Source organism: Dipodascopsis tothii (assembly GCF_038497935.1).
Source record: "Dipodascopsis tothii strain CBS 759.85 unplaced genomic scaffold V1510scaffold_12, whole genome shotgun sequence".
NCBI lineage: Eukaryota > Fungi > Ascomycota > Lipomycetes > Lipomycetales > Lipomycetaceae > Neoaidaea > Neoaidaea tothii.
Genome location: NW_027117996.1, coordinates 306,190 through 323,366, shown reverse-complemented (window position 1 = coordinate 323,366; position 17,177 = coordinate 306,190). Strand labels below are relative to the sequence as shown.

General features: G+C 70.0%; 6 protein-coding genes across 6 annotated transcripts; 3 read left to right on the top strand and 3 right to left on the bottom strand.

Moving 5' to 3' along the window:
- Positions 1-335: 335 nt before the first annotated feature.
- V1510DRAFT_364378 (nucleoporin Nup85-like protein) lies at positions 336-2,297 on the bottom strand (the record flags this gene model as incomplete). Its single annotated transcript, XM_066931185.1, has 1 exon — positions 336-2,297. A coding segment is annotated over one exon (1,962 nt), but the record flags the coding sequence as incomplete, so codon positions are not given.
- A 2,117-nt stretch (positions 2,298-4,414) lies between these two features.
- V1510DRAFT_118979 (uncharacterized protein) lies at positions 4,415-6,058 on the top strand. Its single transcript, XM_066930254.1, has 2 exons — positions 4,415-4,887; positions 4,919-6,058. The coding sequence occupies exons 1-2, from the start codon at positions 4,624-4,626 to the stop codon at positions 5,978-5,980; spliced, it is 1,326 nt and encodes a 441-aa protein (XP_066789422.1). The 5' UTR covers positions 4,415-4,623; the 3' UTR covers positions 5,981-6,058.
- V1510DRAFT_377399 (uncharacterized protein) lies at positions 6,050-9,657 on the bottom strand. Its single transcript, XM_066931582.1, has 4 exons — positions 9,097-9,657; positions 8,500-8,922; positions 8,176-8,376; positions 6,050-7,869 (listed from the first exon to the last, which is right to left on the bottom strand). Exons 1-4 carry the CDS (start codon positions 9,316-9,318, stop codon positions 6,520-6,522), a joined length of 2,196 nt encoding a protein of 731 aa, XP_066789421.1. The 5' UTR covers positions 9,319-9,657; the 3' UTR covers positions 6,050-6,519.
- Positions 9,658-11,338: 1,681 nt separating this feature from the next.
- On the top strand, positions 11,339-12,550 carry V1510DRAFT_429882 (uncharacterized protein; the record flags this gene model as incomplete). The annotated part of the gene is made up of 1 exon (XM_066935339.1): positions 11,339-12,550. The coding sequence occupies one exon, from the start codon at positions 11,339-11,341 to the stop codon at positions 12,548-12,550; it is 1,212 nt and encodes a 403-aa protein (XP_066789420.1).
- V1510DRAFT_415964 (putative methyltransferase-domain-containing protein) lies at positions 12,548-13,676 on the bottom strand. Its single transcript, XM_066933679.1, has 3 exons — positions 13,439-13,676; positions 13,272-13,330; positions 12,548-13,239 (listed from the first exon to the last, which is right to left on the bottom strand). The coding sequence occupies exons 1-3, from the start codon at positions 13,640-13,642 to the stop codon at positions 12,576-12,578; spliced, it is 927 nt and encodes a 308-aa protein (XP_066789419.1). The 5' UTR covers positions 13,643-13,676; the 3' UTR covers positions 12,548-12,575.
- Positions 13,677-13,942: 266 nt separating this feature from the next.
- Positions 13,943-14,734, top strand: V1510DRAFT_415963 (ATP synthase subunit H-domain-containing protein). The gene is made up of 4 exons (XM_066933678.1): positions 13,943-14,000; positions 14,137-14,220; positions 14,253-14,320; positions 14,356-14,734. Exons 1-4 carry the CDS (start codon positions 13,993-13,995, stop codon positions 14,442-14,444), a joined length of 249 nt encoding a protein of 82 aa, XP_066789418.1. The 5' UTR covers positions 13,943-13,992; the 3' UTR covers positions 14,445-14,734.
- The last annotated feature ends 2,443 nt before the right edge of the window (positions 14,735-17,177 follow it).

Here is a 17,177-nt window from a genome sequence, read left to right as displayed (position 1 = left end):
GCGCTGCGCGGCTATATGCCGCACGGCGTGCGGCTCGCGCGTTGGTGCAGCTGCGCCCACCGGCGCGGCGCTGCTGAATGCGCGCTACGCTCGCGTGCGTCAGCCGTGCGAGCCGCACGGCGTGCGGCGCGATAGCGCGGCCGCGCGAGCCGCACCGCGTGCGGCGGGCTCCGAGCGCCGCGGCTCGTGAGCCGCGCCGTGTGCGGCGCCCACAGCCGTCGCCCTCCCCGGCCTGCCCTCAGCGTCCCCCGGCCCCCTCAGCGCCGTACGCCATACACGTGTATTCGCTATCGTATGCTACATATCCAAAGCGGCCAGAGCCCATAATGTACAGCTCAGTCGAGAAAGGCCCGGGCGATTTTGTGGGCGGCGGCAATGCGGAAAGTCTTGATGAGATCGTCCGGGGACGCAACGCGGTCGGCAAACCGCAGGCGCCAGTCGGCGGGGTCGGTGACGAGCCCATCGCGCGCCGCGCCGAGCGCGCGGTCGATGGTCGCGCGGCACGCGCCCAGGCTGTCCTTCTGCCAGACGTAGAGCACGTTCAAGGTCGCGACCAGGTCGTCGACCGCCACGGCCGCCGCACACGTCTTGTCGAGCAGCGTCAGCCACTCGCCCACAAACAGGCCGACGATGGCCGGCGGCATGTACGGGAACTGCACCAGCGAGGCCAGCAGGTGGCCGGCCTCGGCGGCGCGGCCGTCCGCGCGGGCGGCGACAAACTCGTGGAAGACGGCGTAGGGCGCCAGGCACTCGCGCACCAGCGGCGGGCACGCGTCGGGCGCGGCCAGCATGGCGCCCAGCACGGCGTCCGGCTCGGCCGCGCCGTAGACCAGGCCCTCCTCGAGCAGGTCCCAGACAACGGCGCGGATCTGGGGCGCCTTGCCGGCCGCGTCCAGGCTGACGAGCGCCCCGCCGACGTCGCCCGCCTGGAGCTGGCGGCGGCTCCAGGTCGTGCAGATGACGTCGTAGGCGTCGGCCAGGCCCAGCTCGCGGCAGATCGCCAGCAGCCGCGTGACCGTGTCCTGCGCCGTCAGCGGCACGGCCGTGATGGTCTTGCAGATCATGGCCACGCCGTCGGCGCAGTCCGTGTCCTGCAGGTAGTCGACGCCGACAAAGTACGTGGCGGGGTTGGAGCAGCAGTTCTCGCCGTGCTTGAGCATGAGCCAGTCGCGGAACGTGGGCAGGTTGAGCGCGGCCTCGTCGAAGAAGTCGTCGAGCAGGCCCTGGCGGTCGCAGAAGTCGGCCAGGTGCGCGGCGACGCAGACGTCGAGCTCCTCGGCGCGCGCGAGCGCGCGCGCGATGTCGCCGGCCATGGCGGCCGCGCAGCCCGACTCCCAGACGAGCGTCTCGTCGACGGGCAGCGCCTCGGTGGCCGCGGCAAAGTACTCCTCGATGCGGCCGGGCGCCGGGTCGTGCAGCAGCAGCAGCGCGCCGACGGCCTCCTGCCACGTCTCGGCCACGGCGAGGATCGTCTTGGTGTCGCCGCGCAGGATGTCGGCGAAGCCGGTGAGCCCGCGGCGCACGCGCGCGTCGGCGACGGCCGCGACCGTGTCGGCCAGGGCCAGGACCTCGCTGCGCCAGCGGCGGTGCTGCTGCTCGAACCCCGGGCCGCGGGGGGCCGCGCGCAGGACGCGCGCCGCGGCGGCCACGGCCTTGGCCGCGGCCGGGTCCGCCGCCGACACGCCGCCCTGCTCCAGCGACGACGCGCACTGCACAAACAGGCCGCGCATGGCCAGCTTCTGCACAAAGCCCCAGTACCCGGGGTGGTCGTGCGGGACCTGGGTCGTCATGATGTCGCGGGTCTCGTCCTGCGTCGGCTGCGGGTCCGACCGGTTGACCCATTCCATCACGCTCTCGGCGCGGTGCTGGTCCGGGTGCACAAAGTGGACCGCGAACACGCACTCGGCCAGGCCCGTGGCGTCGACCAGGCCGTCCAGGTCCGGCATCGACCGGCACGCCGCCCGCAGCAGCTGCACAAACATGCGCGCGTAGGTCGAGAAGTACGTGGCGCTGGGCGCGGCCACCGGCGCGCCGCCCGAGACCGGGTCCATCTCGCCGACCTTGAGAAAGACCTCGTGGGCGTCGGCCACGAACTTGCTGTACGTGGCCGAGTAGATCTGGCTGCCGACGTCGGCCGGATACAGCTTGGTCTCCTCGGCGAACGCGGGCGCGTGCGGCGCCTGTTTGTGGGCGATCCACGCCACGCCCCGGTACAGGAGCGGGTGCTGGATGAACTTGAGCGTGCGGCCCGAGTCCTGCCAGACCTTGAGGTTGCCGGCGGCGATGGGCGCGTCCGGCAGGGGGACCTCGGGCGGCCGCTCGGCCTCGAGCTCGTCGTCGTCGTCGGCCGTGCCGTCCGTGCTCAGCGTGTCTGTCTCGGCCGTGCTGGCCGTCAGCGTGTGCGTGCCGACGCTGTCGACGGCGGTGGCCACGCTGTCGCCGAACCCGCCGAACGCGGGCCGGCCGCGCGGAGGAGACGCCCGGGGGTTGGCGGCCGTCGCGATCGTGGACGACGTGTCGACGACGGTGGCTGCTGACGTGGTGATGCTGGGGGGGAAGCTGGGCTTGGCGAAGAGGCCGGGCGCGGCGCTCTCGCGCGGCGCCGTGAACGGGTCGTCCTTCTTGGACGCGCCGAAGCTGAACGGCTTGTCCTTGGGCTCGTCCGAGACGGCGAACGTGGATCCGCCGAAGCCGCCGGCGGGCTTGGCGCCGAAGAGCGAGGTAGGGGGCTTGGCTCCGAACAGGCTGGTCTTGGGCTCCTTGGGCTCGGGCGAGCTGTCGGACGGCGCCGCAAAGCCGCCGGACGGCTTGGACGAGCCGAAGAGGCTGGTGGCTGGCGCGGTCGACGACGCCGGCGCGGTCGAGCCGAAGCTGAAGCCCTTGGCGGAGCTGCCGCCGAGCCCGAAGCTGGCCGTGGGGTCGGCGGCGGTGTCCGTGGACGTGTCGGCGTCCGAGTCTGTGGATTTGGCGTCGCCGGAGGCCGGGTTGGCGTCGAACGAGGCCGGGTTGGCGTCCTTGGCCGCGTTGTGGGCCGAGTTGGCCGATGCAAAGCTGAAAGAGGCCGGCGCAGCCGGCGCGTCCTTGAAGCCCGAGCCAAAGCCGAAGCCGGACGTGGAGCCCGAGCTGGCGGCGCCAAAGCTGGACGTGGGCGCGCCGAAGCTGGACGTAGACGCGCCGAAGCTGGACGTGGGCGCGCCAAAGCCAGACGACGACGCACCGAAGCCAGACGACGCGGGCTTGGCAGTCGCGCCGGACGAGCCGAAGCCAGAGCCAGAGGAGGTCGTGGGCGCGTCAGAACCGGCGCCGGAGTCGGCAGTTTTCGACGAGCCAAAGCCAGAGCCAAAGCTAGAGCCTGTGCTCGACCCGCCAAAGCCGCCGGACCCAAAACTGAAGCCGCTCGGCTTGTCCGCGTCGGTTTTCGAGTCTTTCGAGCCCAGCGAGGCCGGCCGTCCAGCGAACGAGCCGAAGCTGGAAGCAGCTGCCCCGGCGGCAGGCTCCGAGCTGGCCGGCGCGCCCGAGCTCGCCGCCGACGTCGTTGCGGCAGAGCCGAACGCGCCGCCAAAGCCAGAGCCACCAGAGCCAAAGGCTGAGGATCCGCCAAAGCTGGGAGCCGCCGTAGCCGGAGCCGCCGAGCTGGCGCTGGACGAGCCAAAGCCGCCGGACCCGAAGCCGCCGGAACCGAAGCTAGTCGGCGCCGCCGTCGAGCCCAAGCTGGCCGGCGCCGCCGAGCTCTTTCCAAAGGCGGACGGCGCAGCCGATCCAAAGCTGGACGCACCCGCGGCCGACCCAAAGCTCGGCGCTGCCGTCGACCCAAAGCCAGACGAAGCTGCCGCCGACCCAAAGCCAGACGAAGCTGCCGCCGACCCAAAGCTGGGCGCCGCGGTCGAGCCCGCGCTCGGCCCAGAGCTCGACCCAGAGCCGAACCCGGTCGAGCCAAAGCTGAAGCCGCCGGTCGAGCCTGTGCCCGATCCAAACGCCCCCGGCTTGCTGCTCTCGCCGCTCTGCCCCGCGCTCGCCCCAAACGAAAACGAGCTGCCGCCAAAGCCGCCCGTGGACGCGCTCTCCGTGGACGCGCCAAAGGGCTTTGATCCGTCGGGCTGGCCAAACAGCGAGCGGCCGCCGCCGCTGGCGCCGCCGCTGCTGCCAAACGAAAACGACGGCGCGGACGACTGGCCGCTCGGCGCCGGCGAGAAGCCCGACTTGAACGGGTTCTCGTTCTTGTCAGGGTCGTTTGAAGAGACCATCCTGGCGGTCAGTTTGGTCTGCAATCCGCGGCAATCCGCGCCTGGCGCGTCGCGCCATCTGCCCACGCGTTCGGCCATACCTGACGATCGTCTGCTGTCCGCTGCACGACGGACCACGGTCTGGTGGTCCTGTGATGGATGGATCTGTAGTCCGGTGTGCTGAACCGCGCGCGAAGTTTTTGAGAGTTCACGCCCAACGCGAAGTGAAAAGTCTGCGCTACCACGGCGACATCCCTAGAAACCGCCCTGGCGCCCGCGCAACTGTGACGGACACAGATCGGACCTCTCGGCGACACTGGACGGACCCGCTACGGTCACCAAGGACACTCTGAGCGCGCTGCGACGTGCGCTGGACGAGCACCGCCGCTTTTAGCTGCCGATGCTGTCACGATCAGCGATTCTGGGCCGGCTGGCAACGGCCGCCGGCCGCACGACGCCGCTGGCGCGGTCGGCAGGTGCGGCGCATGGCCTGCTGGCGCTGCCACGGCCAGCGGTGGTCGCCACGGCCACCTGCGCCGCGCGGGGGGCGGCCTCCGGCCGCAGATCGGCCGTCGCCGACCGCCCGCGCCGCCAGAACCGGCCGGCCGACCATGGACGGCCAGGACCCGGCCGGCAGGGACCCACAGGCGCCCGCGGACGAGCAGTAAGTGTGCGCTCTGCACCGCTGACGGCAGCTCGAAGCGCTGCGGCAGGCCATCGAAGCCAACGACCTCGACGCAGCCATGACCAGCTACATGTTCCTCGTGCCCGAGCGAGCGCTCCGCCCGCGTGACGTCGCCGACGTTCTCCGGGTGGCCCACCAGACCATCCGGTTCCGGCGCAGCCAACTCAAGCAGCAGCGGGTGCCGGCGGCGGCGGCCGAGTTCGCCAACCAGATCGGCTGCCTGGACATCCTCGTCGACGATCTCTGCTCGGGCCGCACGCGCGTCGGCTCGCAGGGCCTCGTGCACGCGCTCTCGGCGTACAAGGAGGCGCTCGCCCACGACAAGGCCGTCGAGCTGTTCGGGTTCGCCCGCGAGAACTTTGCGCTGGACGCCTACGCCGGCTCGGTCTACGGCGCCATGATCGAGGTCGAGGCCGACCGGCGGACCGGCCGCGACGAGTGCGAGATGCTGTTCCACGCGGCGCAGGCGCACGCGCCCACGGCCGTGCTCTACCAGGCGCTGATCTACGCGCGGCTGGTGTACGGCGACGTCGCCGGCGCCGTGGACGCCTTTGACGAGCTCAAGACCCGGTTCGACGACGACATTGTGGCCCGCCGCGAGCCGCGCGTGTTCAACCACTTCATCGGGCTCTGTCCGGACCCGGTCGTCGCCCGCGAGTTCCTACACGAGGCTGCGCGCCGCGGCTTCCGCATCGACCCGAGCATGCTTATTCTGCACATGCACCACGAGTGGGACGCCTCCCACAACTTCGACGCCGTGTACGACGCGTTCCTGCTCTACGTCAACCACTGCGACCCGGGCCAGATGTCGGCCACGTACCCGGCCTTTGATCTGACCCGGCTGCTGTTTGACGCGTACCCGCGGGCCACCGCCGACGGCATTGCCCGCCTGCGCGAGGCCACCCAGCTGGTGCTGTCCGTGTTCAACAAGAAGGCCATCCCGCACAACCTCTTCAACGACATCGTCCGCCACGTTGCCGACCGCTGGAAGCGGCCGGACATTTGCGACGTCTTGGTGGAGATCGTCGCCCGCGCCGGCTTTGACCGCGCGGTCATCACCCACAAATATTAGCGCACTGGCGCAGCTGCCGGGAGGCTCGCAGCGCGCGGCTCCGGCGGCGCGGTCGCCCCGCAGCGGACGGACGCCCGGTGGCGTCTGTCGGGGCGGCCGCCGTGCGGGGCGGCATGAGCCGCAGCGGATGCGGCTCGTGCGGCTCACGCTACTCAAGCCGCACGTTGTGCGGCTCGGCCACGCACAGGACCGTTTCTGGAGCGCTCTGCGGGCTGGCGGCTATAAGCCGCACTTCGTGCGGCGCAGCGGCTATAAGCCGCATAGCGTGCGGCGCGACTCCCGCCTCGGCAGGTCGCCGCACGCTCGCGCCAGCGTCTCCAGCTCGCCCTTGGGCATGTACATAGTCGACCGCAGGTCAATAAGTATATCATTACAATATTATCCACAGAACAAGGGTCCAAAATGGTCCGTATAAATGCCCAATTGTATGAGGAAACCAAAACATAGAGTACAGGGTGCGAACGAAGGACTACCGAAAGGAGCGGACGACCGGCGCCCCGTCGGCGCCGGTCAGACGTAACAGGTCGTGAGATGCGTGTCTAGGCGGTCTGGCGGGGCGCGCGGTCGGCGACGTCGACGGACGCAAAGCCGGGCGCGTTGAGCGAGAGGTCGCGCAGGCGGTCGGCGGCGTGGTCAAAGGTTGCCGGGTCGCTGTTCTCGCTGCCGTCGGACTCCTTGGACATGGACAGGTCCGGCGTCGACAGCTCGGAGGGCGAGTCGAGCGGGCCGCGCTCGCCGGCAGCGCGCAGTTCGGCCGCGCGGGTTTCCATGGCGAGCGCGTTGAGCTCGCGGGCCTTGGCGAGCGAGATGGTCGGCGTGGAGCACGACGAGATCACCGGGACCGAGTCGTCGCGGTCGATGGTGGCCTTCATGAGCGCCGACATCCACGCACGCATCTCTTCGTGGGTCTCGACGGCAAAGTAGTGCACGCGCGGCGCCGTGAAGGTGAGACCCTTGCGCGAGCCCGGCGCGGGCGGCATCAGCTTGAAGCAGTACCGGCCGGAGCCGGTTGTGGCCGCGTAGAACGCAACGAGCTTGTCCTCGTTGGCGCGCACAGGCACGACGCGGTGCGCCGTGATGTCGATCAGACCGCGCTCCTTGGTGTCCGAGAGCGATGCAAAGTACGACAGCCGCGTGCCGTGCAGCGTGAAGAAGCGGCTCTTCCACGTGCCGACCGAGCCGCCGCCGCGCTTGTTCATCCAGCCGGACTGGGCCGACGTCGCGGCCGACGCCTTGGGCGTGATGTTCTGGATACCCTCCATGAACGCGCTCGTGTTCTGCTTGACCAGCCGGCGCGGCTTGAGGTTCGACGCCGACGACGTCGAGCGCACTGCGCTCGGCCGCGCCCCCGACGTCGTCGCGCGCTTCGGCGACGACACCGTCTGCCGCAGGCCCGCCGTCGGCTCCGTGTACGTGCGCTTGGGCGACGGCGCCGGCCGGGCGACCGGCGCGCGGGGCTCGCGCCGCTCGTTCTCGCGCTTGCGGATGATGCCGACGTCGATGTTGCCCTTGCCATCGACCGGGAGCTCGGACAGGTCCGGCGACACCGGTGTCACAGGCTCGTCCGACGTCGTGCTGCCGGCTGCGATCGACTCGGTCTGCAGCTTCTTCTTGCCGATCAGCATCGAGGGCAGCAGGCTCGAACGCGAGAACGACTGTTTGGACGACGTCGAGTCGCGCTGGCTGTCTCCCTCGGCCAGGCTGTCGTCGCGCGAGTAGCGGTGCTTGCTGCGCATGTCGTCGACGTACGACCGGCCGGACGCGGCCGAGTCGGTCGACTCGTTCTTCTTGTGCCGGTTGTATGGCACGCCGCGGATCGTGCGGTCAGTGTCCTCGTAGGCCGGGTCGAACGCGGGCTCGGCAGCGCGCGGAACGGCCAACGGCGGCGTCTGGAACGGCCGCGCGCCGCGGTCCGAGACCGACGCGGCCATGCCCGGCGCGTGCGGCGACGCGTAGCCGTTGGCTCCGTTCGCTCGCGGCCGCGCCGGCTCGGCCAGCGGCAGCGGCGCAAAGTAAGCCGGCGAGGTTGCCTGGCTGCGCACCGAGCCAGACGCGGACGACGCGGTCGCCGTCCGCGGCGGCAGCTCGTCGAACGGCGTGGCCGGGCCAGGCGTGCCCCGCGACGGCGGGTGCGACGCCAGGCTATGCTCGGAGTCGCGGCGCGGCAGCCGCGACGCCGGCGCCAGCGGCGGCACGTTCGCGGGCGCGCCCGCGCCGATGTTGAGCGCCGACGTCTGCGGCAGCTGCCAGCCGCGGTCGAGCGACCCGGGCTTGACGGCGGCCTGGTCGCGCGGCAGGTCGAGCGAGTGCGACCGCTGGCGCGAGTGCCGGTAGATCTGCTCGCGGCTGGTCTGGCGGGCGCGCGTCTCCATGTCGAGCGGCAGGACCGAGTGGTGCTTGGCCGCGACCGACGTCGGCGTGCCGTTCAGAATGTTCAGGCCGCCGGGGTGGCCCCCGGCGCGGCTCTCGCGGCCGTCGTAGCCGTAGCCCGCCGGCGGTGGCGACGCCGTGCCGGCGACGGACGTCGGGCTTGACCGTGCACCTGTCTCGGCCGCGCGCCGGAGCGAGTCCACCACCTTGTTGATTTCGAACCGGGTGCCGAAGCTGTTGATCTCGAGCTCCTTGAGATGGGCCAGCTCGAGCTCGAGCAGGATCGCGCCCGTGATCTTGTGCTCGATGAACTTGTCGCAGATAAAATGGTCAAAGCCGAGCTTGGAGAAGTACTCGGCCACCTGGTACGTGTTCCACGAGTACACGAGCTCGGGAACAGGCGTGCCCAGGCCGGGCTCGTCCGCGCGCGGCCGCGCGCGCGACTCGAGCCCGGAGAGCGTGTTTTCGATGTCCTGGTACATGAGCGCGTGCTTCGGCTCAGCCCGCGGCGAGACGGGCGAGCCCACGGAGCCCGAGGCCGAGCGGGACGGCGAAGACGGGCGCCGCGCATACTGCGCAGTCGGCGAGATCGGCGAGGACGGGCGGCGGGCGTATGGCGCCGGCGGCGCGGCTCCGGCTGCCGGCGGCACTGCCGGCTGCGTCGGCTCGCGCACCGGCTCCGTCTCCGGCTCGTCGTCCGACGACGTGATGTACGCCGGTACCGGAGCGTCGGCGCTGTCGCGCACGGAGCCGTCGGTCTCGTCGTCGACGATCGCGCTCGAGTAGACGTACGGGAACAGGCCGATCTCCTTAGACGAGACGTTGCGGCCAATGTACCAGCCGTCGCTGAACTTCTCGTCGGTCTCGATGACCTCAATAAAGTCGCCCTTGCGCAGCTCGAGCTCGTCGGACGAGCGCGACTTGAAGTCGTGCACGGCGACGAGAAACTGCGGGCTGGAGGTCGCCATGGTCGATGCTCGTGCGCTGGCGCGGGGGCTGGGACAGCGCGCAGAGGCCGCTGGAACGTCGCAGGCAGGCGCAGGCAGGCGCCGGGGTGTCGGTCGTTCGCGGCCCGTGGGCGGGCTCTGGCGGCGGCGTGGCCAATTGGCGCTGGCTGGGGCCGGCTGGTTGTGGTGCTGCTGCACGCAGATCGTCGATCTACCTGCGCTGCAGTCGATCTGAGTTTCCGTCAATGCCAAGGTCCGTCGTGACCTGGGTGCGAGTCTGTCCGGTGCTGGTGTGTCGCGGAGAAGACGATAAACGGTTCTGAAAAATTTCGTGCCCGTGAACAGGCCTTGAAATTTACAGGGGAGGGGGTTGGGTGCTGAAACCAGTATTGAGCCCAAATTTTGTTGTTGTTTGCGCTGTCCGGCCAGGCTTTTGCACCAATTAGGCAATTCCACCGACCAGATGGGACAACGTTGTCGCCAATGGCGTCTGGCGTGGCGAGTGCTGCCGCCGCGCCGCGGCTGCGGCTGGTGCGCGGCGGCGGCGAGCGGCGCCGCCGCCCTGGCGACGGCGACGGCGACGAGGACGGCGCCGCCGATCGCGCCACCCGTGCCACACGCACGGCCGCCTCGCTGCGACACACGCTGCCGCACTATATGCGCGGTGTGGCGCTAGCGCACGGCCGTGCATCGCGCGGCAGGCCGCGGCCGCCCAGCCGCCGCGCGCCCCCCCGCGCCGCTGCGCCAGCCGCCCGGGTCGCACGCCCCTGGGCCGCGGCGTCTACCACTAGACAGGATGCGGGCCGCTCTAGCCCCGTACGCCGACGTACGTCGGTGGTGGGTCGCAGGTGCCGCCGGGGCGACGCTCATCTCCCCCTGTGGGTCAACGTGCGTCTGGCGAGGCTGGCTAGGGCGTGACCGGCTAGCGGCACGCACCGCGGTGGCTGGTGGCAACGGTTGCAGCGGCGACAGGTCGCTACCGCGCTGTCAAGACGCCAGCCCCGGGGGCTGGTGTGGCGCGCGCCGCACTACGTGCGGCGGCCGCAACACGGCCAGCGCCCGCCGTCCACGCGACTCGGCTGCAGCTCGCCTACGTTCGCCTAGGGGCCATTGCGGCCGCTGCGGCCGCCGCGGCCGCAACCGCGGGCCGGTCGTGCGGCGTACGCTGTTGGGGCCGCCGCGGCAGCGCGCCGGGTCGGTGGGCGGTAGCACCCGCGCGGCGGCGCGCCGGGTCGGCGACGCTGGTACCCGCGGCGGCCACGCCGGGCCGGTGGGCGGTCGTACCCGCCGCGTCCGCCCTGGCCCGACCCGCCGTCCTCCAGCCCCGACCCGACCCGCAGTCCTCTAGCCCCGACCCGACCCGCCTCGCGCCCCGACCCGTCTCCCCAGGGGACCCGACTAGGTCGCATTCTCGACGCGTCCTCTCCTCCATGGCACGTCCGACAGAGTCCTCCGGCCGTCAGCGGCGCGTCCGGCGTGAGCCCGGCAAGCCAGCCGGTAAGCTGGCCGGTAAGCCAGCCGCCAGCCCTGCCGGCCCGCTCCTCGCCTTTGTGAGGCGGTCCGGCCCTCCAGCCGCACGGGTCGCGCGGCCCCAATTCCCGCTCGTGCGCGCCTTGTTTGGGTACGATCCACAAACCAAACAGCTCGCGCGGTCCCTACAGGCCCGGCTGGAACGGGTCCAGCTCACGCCCGCGATGCTCAAGGAGAACGAGCGTGCGCTCTGGCGGCGCGTGTTTGGCTACGTGCTCGGCAACGACATCGACACGCTCGACAGTCTTGCCGCCAAGTGGCAGCGCGTCACGGACGTGGCCGATCTTTCTGCGCGCTGCGACATGCGCACCGAGGTCTGCGCGCTCCTGCGCGACTTTCTGACCGCCCGCGAGTGGCAGTGACTGCCCGAGCGGTCCCGGACCAGGTCCCGGACCCGGTCCGCCGCGCGGTCCGGCCGGCCGCCCGTGCGGCGCGATCTGCCCCAGCGTGCACGGCCGTCACGCGTACAAAGGCGCGACACTTGTACATAGTCCTCCAACCACTGTCCACCATGAAGTACCTGCTCGCGCGCTCGCTCTGGGGCGACGGGCGGCGGACGGGGCCGCCGCCGGCCGGCGGCCGCGGCCTGGCCCACGAGCTCGCGCTGGGGCCAGCCGCTGTCCCGCGCGAGAGGGTCAGCCTGTACAAGCTGGACCCCGGCGGCCGGCTCAGGGACTGCGTCATTCTCGGCTGCGAGCCGGCGCGACCGCACCGGCTCGTGCTGTTGCGCCACGCGCGCTGGACGGATCAGGTGCCAGCCGCGCTGCGCGACGACGGCGCCGACGACCGCGACCGCGCCGACGACGACGCCGACGACGGCTCGGTCGTGCTCTGGACGGTCGATCCGGCCACGCACACGCTCACGGGAGCCCCCGAGGTCTACTTTGACGGCGCGGCGGCCGGCGCCGGTGCTGGCGTGCCGGTGCTGGCTGTGTTTGCCGCCTGGGCGCTGGACGCGGCCGCGCTGGTCCAGGTCGTGCTGCGCGCGGCCGAGGTCGACAAGGCCGACCGCCATGCCGACGGAGGGGCCGCGCGGTACCAGGCCGAGACACTCGAGGTGCGCGTGGGCCGCGCGACCGCGGTCGCCGTTGTCGCCGGCCTGGGTGAGTTTGACCACGGTGGCGGCGACGCGTGCTTTGCGCACCTGGCGGCCGGCACCGTCGCCGTCGCGCTCAACTCGCGGCTGTTTCTGGTCTACGTGCAGGGCGCGGTGCCGCCGGGCGATGACTCGCTGGTCTGGCACGGCCTCCCGGAGGACGAGGTGCGCGTGGCGGGGGTGGCACTGGGCGTACACGCGGTCGAGCTGGACGGCCTGCTGGCGGCCACGCTCGAGCGGCTCGGCCGCGCACACGGCCAGTTCGACCAGTTCGCGACGGCCGCGCTCTGCGGCATCGTGCGCGGGTTCCGGCTGGCATTCGGCGCGCTGGATCGGCGCCGCGCCGCCTTTGTGGTCGCCATCGTCGACGTTGACGTCGCCGTCCGCGGCCTGGCCGTCCGCAAACTTCACCAGTGGGACGTCGGCCAGGTCCGCGCCGGCGGGCGGCTTCGCGCGGGCGCGCTGCTGGCGGCCAGCCTGCGCTCGCGCGCGCTACGCGAGTTCCAGACGTCCGCCGCCGCCGCGCCCAACACGGCCGTGCTCGTGCCGTTCCACCGGCAGCGGCCGTCTCGCGACGCAATTGTCCTGGACGAGCTCGGACTCGAGCTCGTCAATCCCCACACGTAGCTGTACATATCGCATTCTATATACACTACCATGCCGGCGTCTCGCGCCGCACAAAGCAGGCCACGTACTTGCTGCCGCTGTTGCGCTCGACCTTCTTTCCCTCCTCGGTCTCCTTGGTCATGATAGCCACACACGGATCTTGGGCCTCCCACTCCTTCGACAGCCGCTCAAACAGCGGGTGCTTGGTCAGGTGCTCGACCATCCACTCGTGCAGGTCCAGCACGTCCGTGATTGTGTAGACAACGCCGCCGGGGCGCAGCACGTACGCGTACTCGGAGCACAGCGTGGACGTCACGATCCGAGCCTTGTGCTTGCGAGCCTTGAAGTGCGGATCGGGAAAGCAGAAGAAGATCTTCGAGAGCTGGGCCTGGGCGAAGAAATTGGGCAGGAACTTCATGGCGTTGCCGCGCAGGACCGCGATGTTGTTGAACCGGCCCGAGTCGACGTGCTGCTGCCGCGAGGCAATGATCCGGTCCTCGACGTACTGCGTGACCTGCACCCGGATCTCCATACCCAGGATCAGCTTGTCGGGGAACTCGGGCGCGAGCGCCATCAGCAGGCCGCCAAAGCCGCAGCCAATGTCGGCGATCTCGACCTGCTTGTCGCCGCGGGACGGTACGCCGTCGACAGCGGGCGCAAAGTGCGCCGGGTACAGCCGCGACCAGTCCATGGCGTCGGGGCTACGGGGGCTGGCGTCAGCAGGCTCTCGACAGGCACTTACTACTCGAGCGCGTGGTCCGAGAACGGGTTCGAATGCGCGCGCTGGCGGTAGAACTTTTTCTGATCTGGTCAGCACGGGCGATTGCGAACGATTGCGCGGGCCAGCGGACGCGCCACGCACCGGCCGCTGGCCAGCCGGCGCGCTCGTGTTGCTGCGCCTGTACGCACCTTCGGGAGCTTGATCACCGCGCTCTCGGCGACCGCGTCGGGCGTGAACAGAACCTCTTTGAGCTCCTTACGGCGCTCGCTCTGCATCTGCCGGTACTCGCTGCGCTTGCGCTTCTTGGCGCCAGTGGTCTCAGGCGCCGCCGATCCGGGCCGCGAGGCCGGGCTCGCCGCCGCCGCCGCCTCGTGGTTCTCGTCGAGTGACATGCTGGTGAGCGCAGAGCCGCAGCGAAATTTTTTTACACCGCCACACCGCCACGTCACGTGGGCACCGCCACAGCGTGCCGGCGGCTACGCCGGCGCAGCCGTGGGCACGACGATAAGGGCGCTGGCTCACGTGATTTATCTGGCGCTGCTGCGCACGCCCGGTGCCGGGCCCGCAGTGGCTAGATGCAGTCCCGAACGGGAGACTGTGTTGCCCTACACGGCTAGCGTCGTCGATAATGATTGGGCCACACCGCGACGCTCGGTCACTATGGGCCCGGCGTCCACAGTTTTCATCCGCCTCCAGAACTTCTTCTTTTTTTCCTCACAGCCAGCAAAAGAAATACTTCAAAATGAGCGGGTGAGTGCAGCACAGATGGATGGCGGCTGGCCGTGGCTGTCGCCCCGGTGGGCCCGGCCGGCTAGGTGGTCGTGCCGGGCCCGTACCGGCGTTCGCCGACGGCCGCCCCGCTCGGATCGACAGCGCTGACAGACAGATACGCGGTCCTCTACGTTCTCATCGCCGTCATCGGTGTCTGTGTCGGCACCTGGTTCATCACCCCCAAGGGCGACAACCAGACGTAAGTGTGTGCGCCGGCCTGGCTGACCGCAGTGTCTGGAGAAGCAGCATCATCCTGTCGCTGTCCATGTGCTACATCATGTGGGCCCTGACCTACCTCAGTAAGTTGCTACCGCCGGCCGTACTGACCGTCCAGGCCAGCTGTACCCGCTCATCCAGCCTATGCGCTCGGACCTCCGGCCCGAGTTCGCCGAGGGCTTCAAGGAGTACATGGGCACCGTTTAAGTCTTCGAGGGGTCTTTTATCGCATGCAATTCGACGAGTGTTTCCGTGTAGCTAGAGGCGGCTCTCTTAATTTTAGATGATATACGAGCATTTCTTTCAGTTTCTGGGTTGTCTTTACGTGGGGTAGGTTGGATTGGTAGAGAAAATAGATGTAAAAGGCGTTGCCTCCTTTTCGAAAGCCCTGCTCTCATTCTAGCTTTGATGTCATGATAGAGGAAGATAGAAGTTTTGGTACCTTCCTCGCGGGCGTGGTGTGGTCCTGTTCGTGCGGCTGTGCCGCCGGTTCGTAGTGGGCCCGCTTCGGCCAGGTCCGCGATGGTCTGTGCGCCGCACGCCGTGCGGCTCAGACACACAACCCGTCTTGCCGCTGGGGCTGGCAAGTGGAGGCCGGAGGTCCGAGCCTCCAATGGCGGCTCCGTCGAGAGAGCCTGTCTGCCGGCAGGGCTGCATGACCCGATTTGCCTCGCCATCAGTCTGCTCGTAGGACAGCCCCCAGTGGAGTCACCGCTGGCGGCTCGTGGGCTGCGGCCGCTGGACGCGGCCGCTGGACGAGCCTACGGCAACGACTACGCCGAGCATGTCTGCCCTGCAGAGAGGTCATAACGGCATTCTGCGCGGCTCAGTAACCTGCAGTCGCAAGTCTGCTCGCAGGATCGCTTTGCTCGACGACTCCACCGCCAGATGCATATCTCGCGTCTGCGGCTCACGAGTCTACGGTCCTCTCAAGGCTCCTCGCCGCCTGTGGATGGAGATAATGAGCCGCATTCATTGCGGCTCAATCTCATTCTCCCGTCAGCCTGTCTGCGGGACATCTGTCCTGGACGGAGTTGTCGCCGGAGGCTCGTCCAAACGAGCACATTATGTGCCTACCTGCGGCCTGTAGACCGTCCGCAGGGGCTTACAACCGCCAACATGTGTGAGCTGGCAGGCTTATTTACAGAAATCTTCGTTGGCAACTAGCGCTACCAGAAGACTCCAGTGCCGTTGCACACTCAACTCGGAGCGCTACCGAGTAGCGGCCGTCCGACGGCCTGGCTTTGCCAACGTCAGCACGGCAGTCGTGTCTCGGTCCCGGCTCGTCCTCCGCGCGACCGGGGCCCTGGCCAGTGAGTCGCACAGCCAAGCAGTCGTCCCGTGCCGCCGATCAGGAGCTCAGGAGAGGTAATTTCACGTGCAGGAGCGTAGCCACGCTGCACGCGCCACAGGCCCTGCCTCGGCCACGTTCAGCCACGGACGGCCCGACGGCGTCCGCCGGATGCACCGGCTGCCGCGACCGCACTGCCCCCGCCAGCTGCGTTCCTCTCCAACGCGCCGCCCCGTGCCCTACGCATCATGCCAACGTTGGCCGTAGAAGGGACTAGGAACCCCTTGCTGGCGCAGGGCGCGGTCATCTCAGCGCCACGCGCCGGCCGTGGCTAGCGGAGCCAACGTCAGCTAGCGGCGGCTACGGCCATCAAGCCAGCCGCCGGCTGTCAGGACAACGGCGTGACTGCTGCGAACCCTACGGCGCGAACCCTACGCGCACGGACGCGGACGTCGACACGCGGTTGCCGTGGCGACGGCCCGGACGGCCGCGGCGGTCTCCGGCGGCGGCCAGCGGCCTCCGCCGGCCGAACAGACCCCGCGCTAGGCGCCGTCTGCGCCATCTCGTCCGAGGTCGCGCGCTGCAGCGCCCAGAGCGCGCGCGCGCAGACTAATGTTGACGTCGCCCGTGACGGCTAGAGCGCGCGCGCTAGTCAGGTGACTAACGTAAACAAAGCCCCGGACGAGGCCGACGACGGGACCGCACGGCCGGCGTAATTAGGCAGCATTCCGGGCGCGGAGCGCCGAACGGCCGGGCAACGGCCGCCGCGCGGCAGCCCGGCGCCGACCGGCTGCGGCGGCCGTAGTGCGCTTGCGGCGCGCGGCTGCAGGCCGCGCCGCGTCTGGGGCGCGTGGTCTAGGCAGCGGCCGAGTGGCCGGCAGCGTGTTTACCATGCGGGCGCGTTGTCGATCATATACCGCAGCGCCGCCTGTACGCCGTCTCCGACACCTCTCGACCACCGGCACGCAGCCGGCCTGCCTGCGGACATGGCGTGCAACGAGACGGCGACCGCGACCGTGGCCGCCGACGGCGAGCACGAGCTCTTCAACGTGAGTGGGCGATCGGACGCGCTGACGCCAGCGCCTGCAGGAGCTGAACGCGAACCTGGTCCTGAGCGAGAGCCATGTGTCGCGGCTGATTGTCGAGCTGCAGCAGCTGCTGGCGCGGCTGTCGGCGGGCGAGGGCCCGATCGATCCGGCTGAGCTCGACGAGCGGCTGGGCCAGATAGAGGCCGAGGTCGCCAACCTGGGCCGGCTGACGGCGCCGGGCGTGGCCCGGCCGGCGAGCCGGTTTGAGATAATCCTGAACGAGCTGCGCGTGCACGTCGGCAGCTCGCGCGGCCTGCCGACGCCGCCCGACGAGCGCCCGCGCGCCGGGCGGCCGCTGCTGGCGCTGCGCACGCGCTCGCAGCCCGACCGTGGCAAGCGCGACCGCAGCGCGTCGCGGTCGCCGGTCGGCCTCGGCATCGCCACGACCACGATCAACTCGCCGACGTGTCTGCGGCTGTCGCTGAGCGACCGCCTGGACGGCGCCTCGGCCCACTCGCGCACGCCCTCGGCCGGCTCGGTCGGCTCGCTGCGCCGGCTCGACAAGGGCCGGTTCCAGGTCGACCCGCGGCTGCTGCCGCTGTCGCCGACGACGTCGCCGCC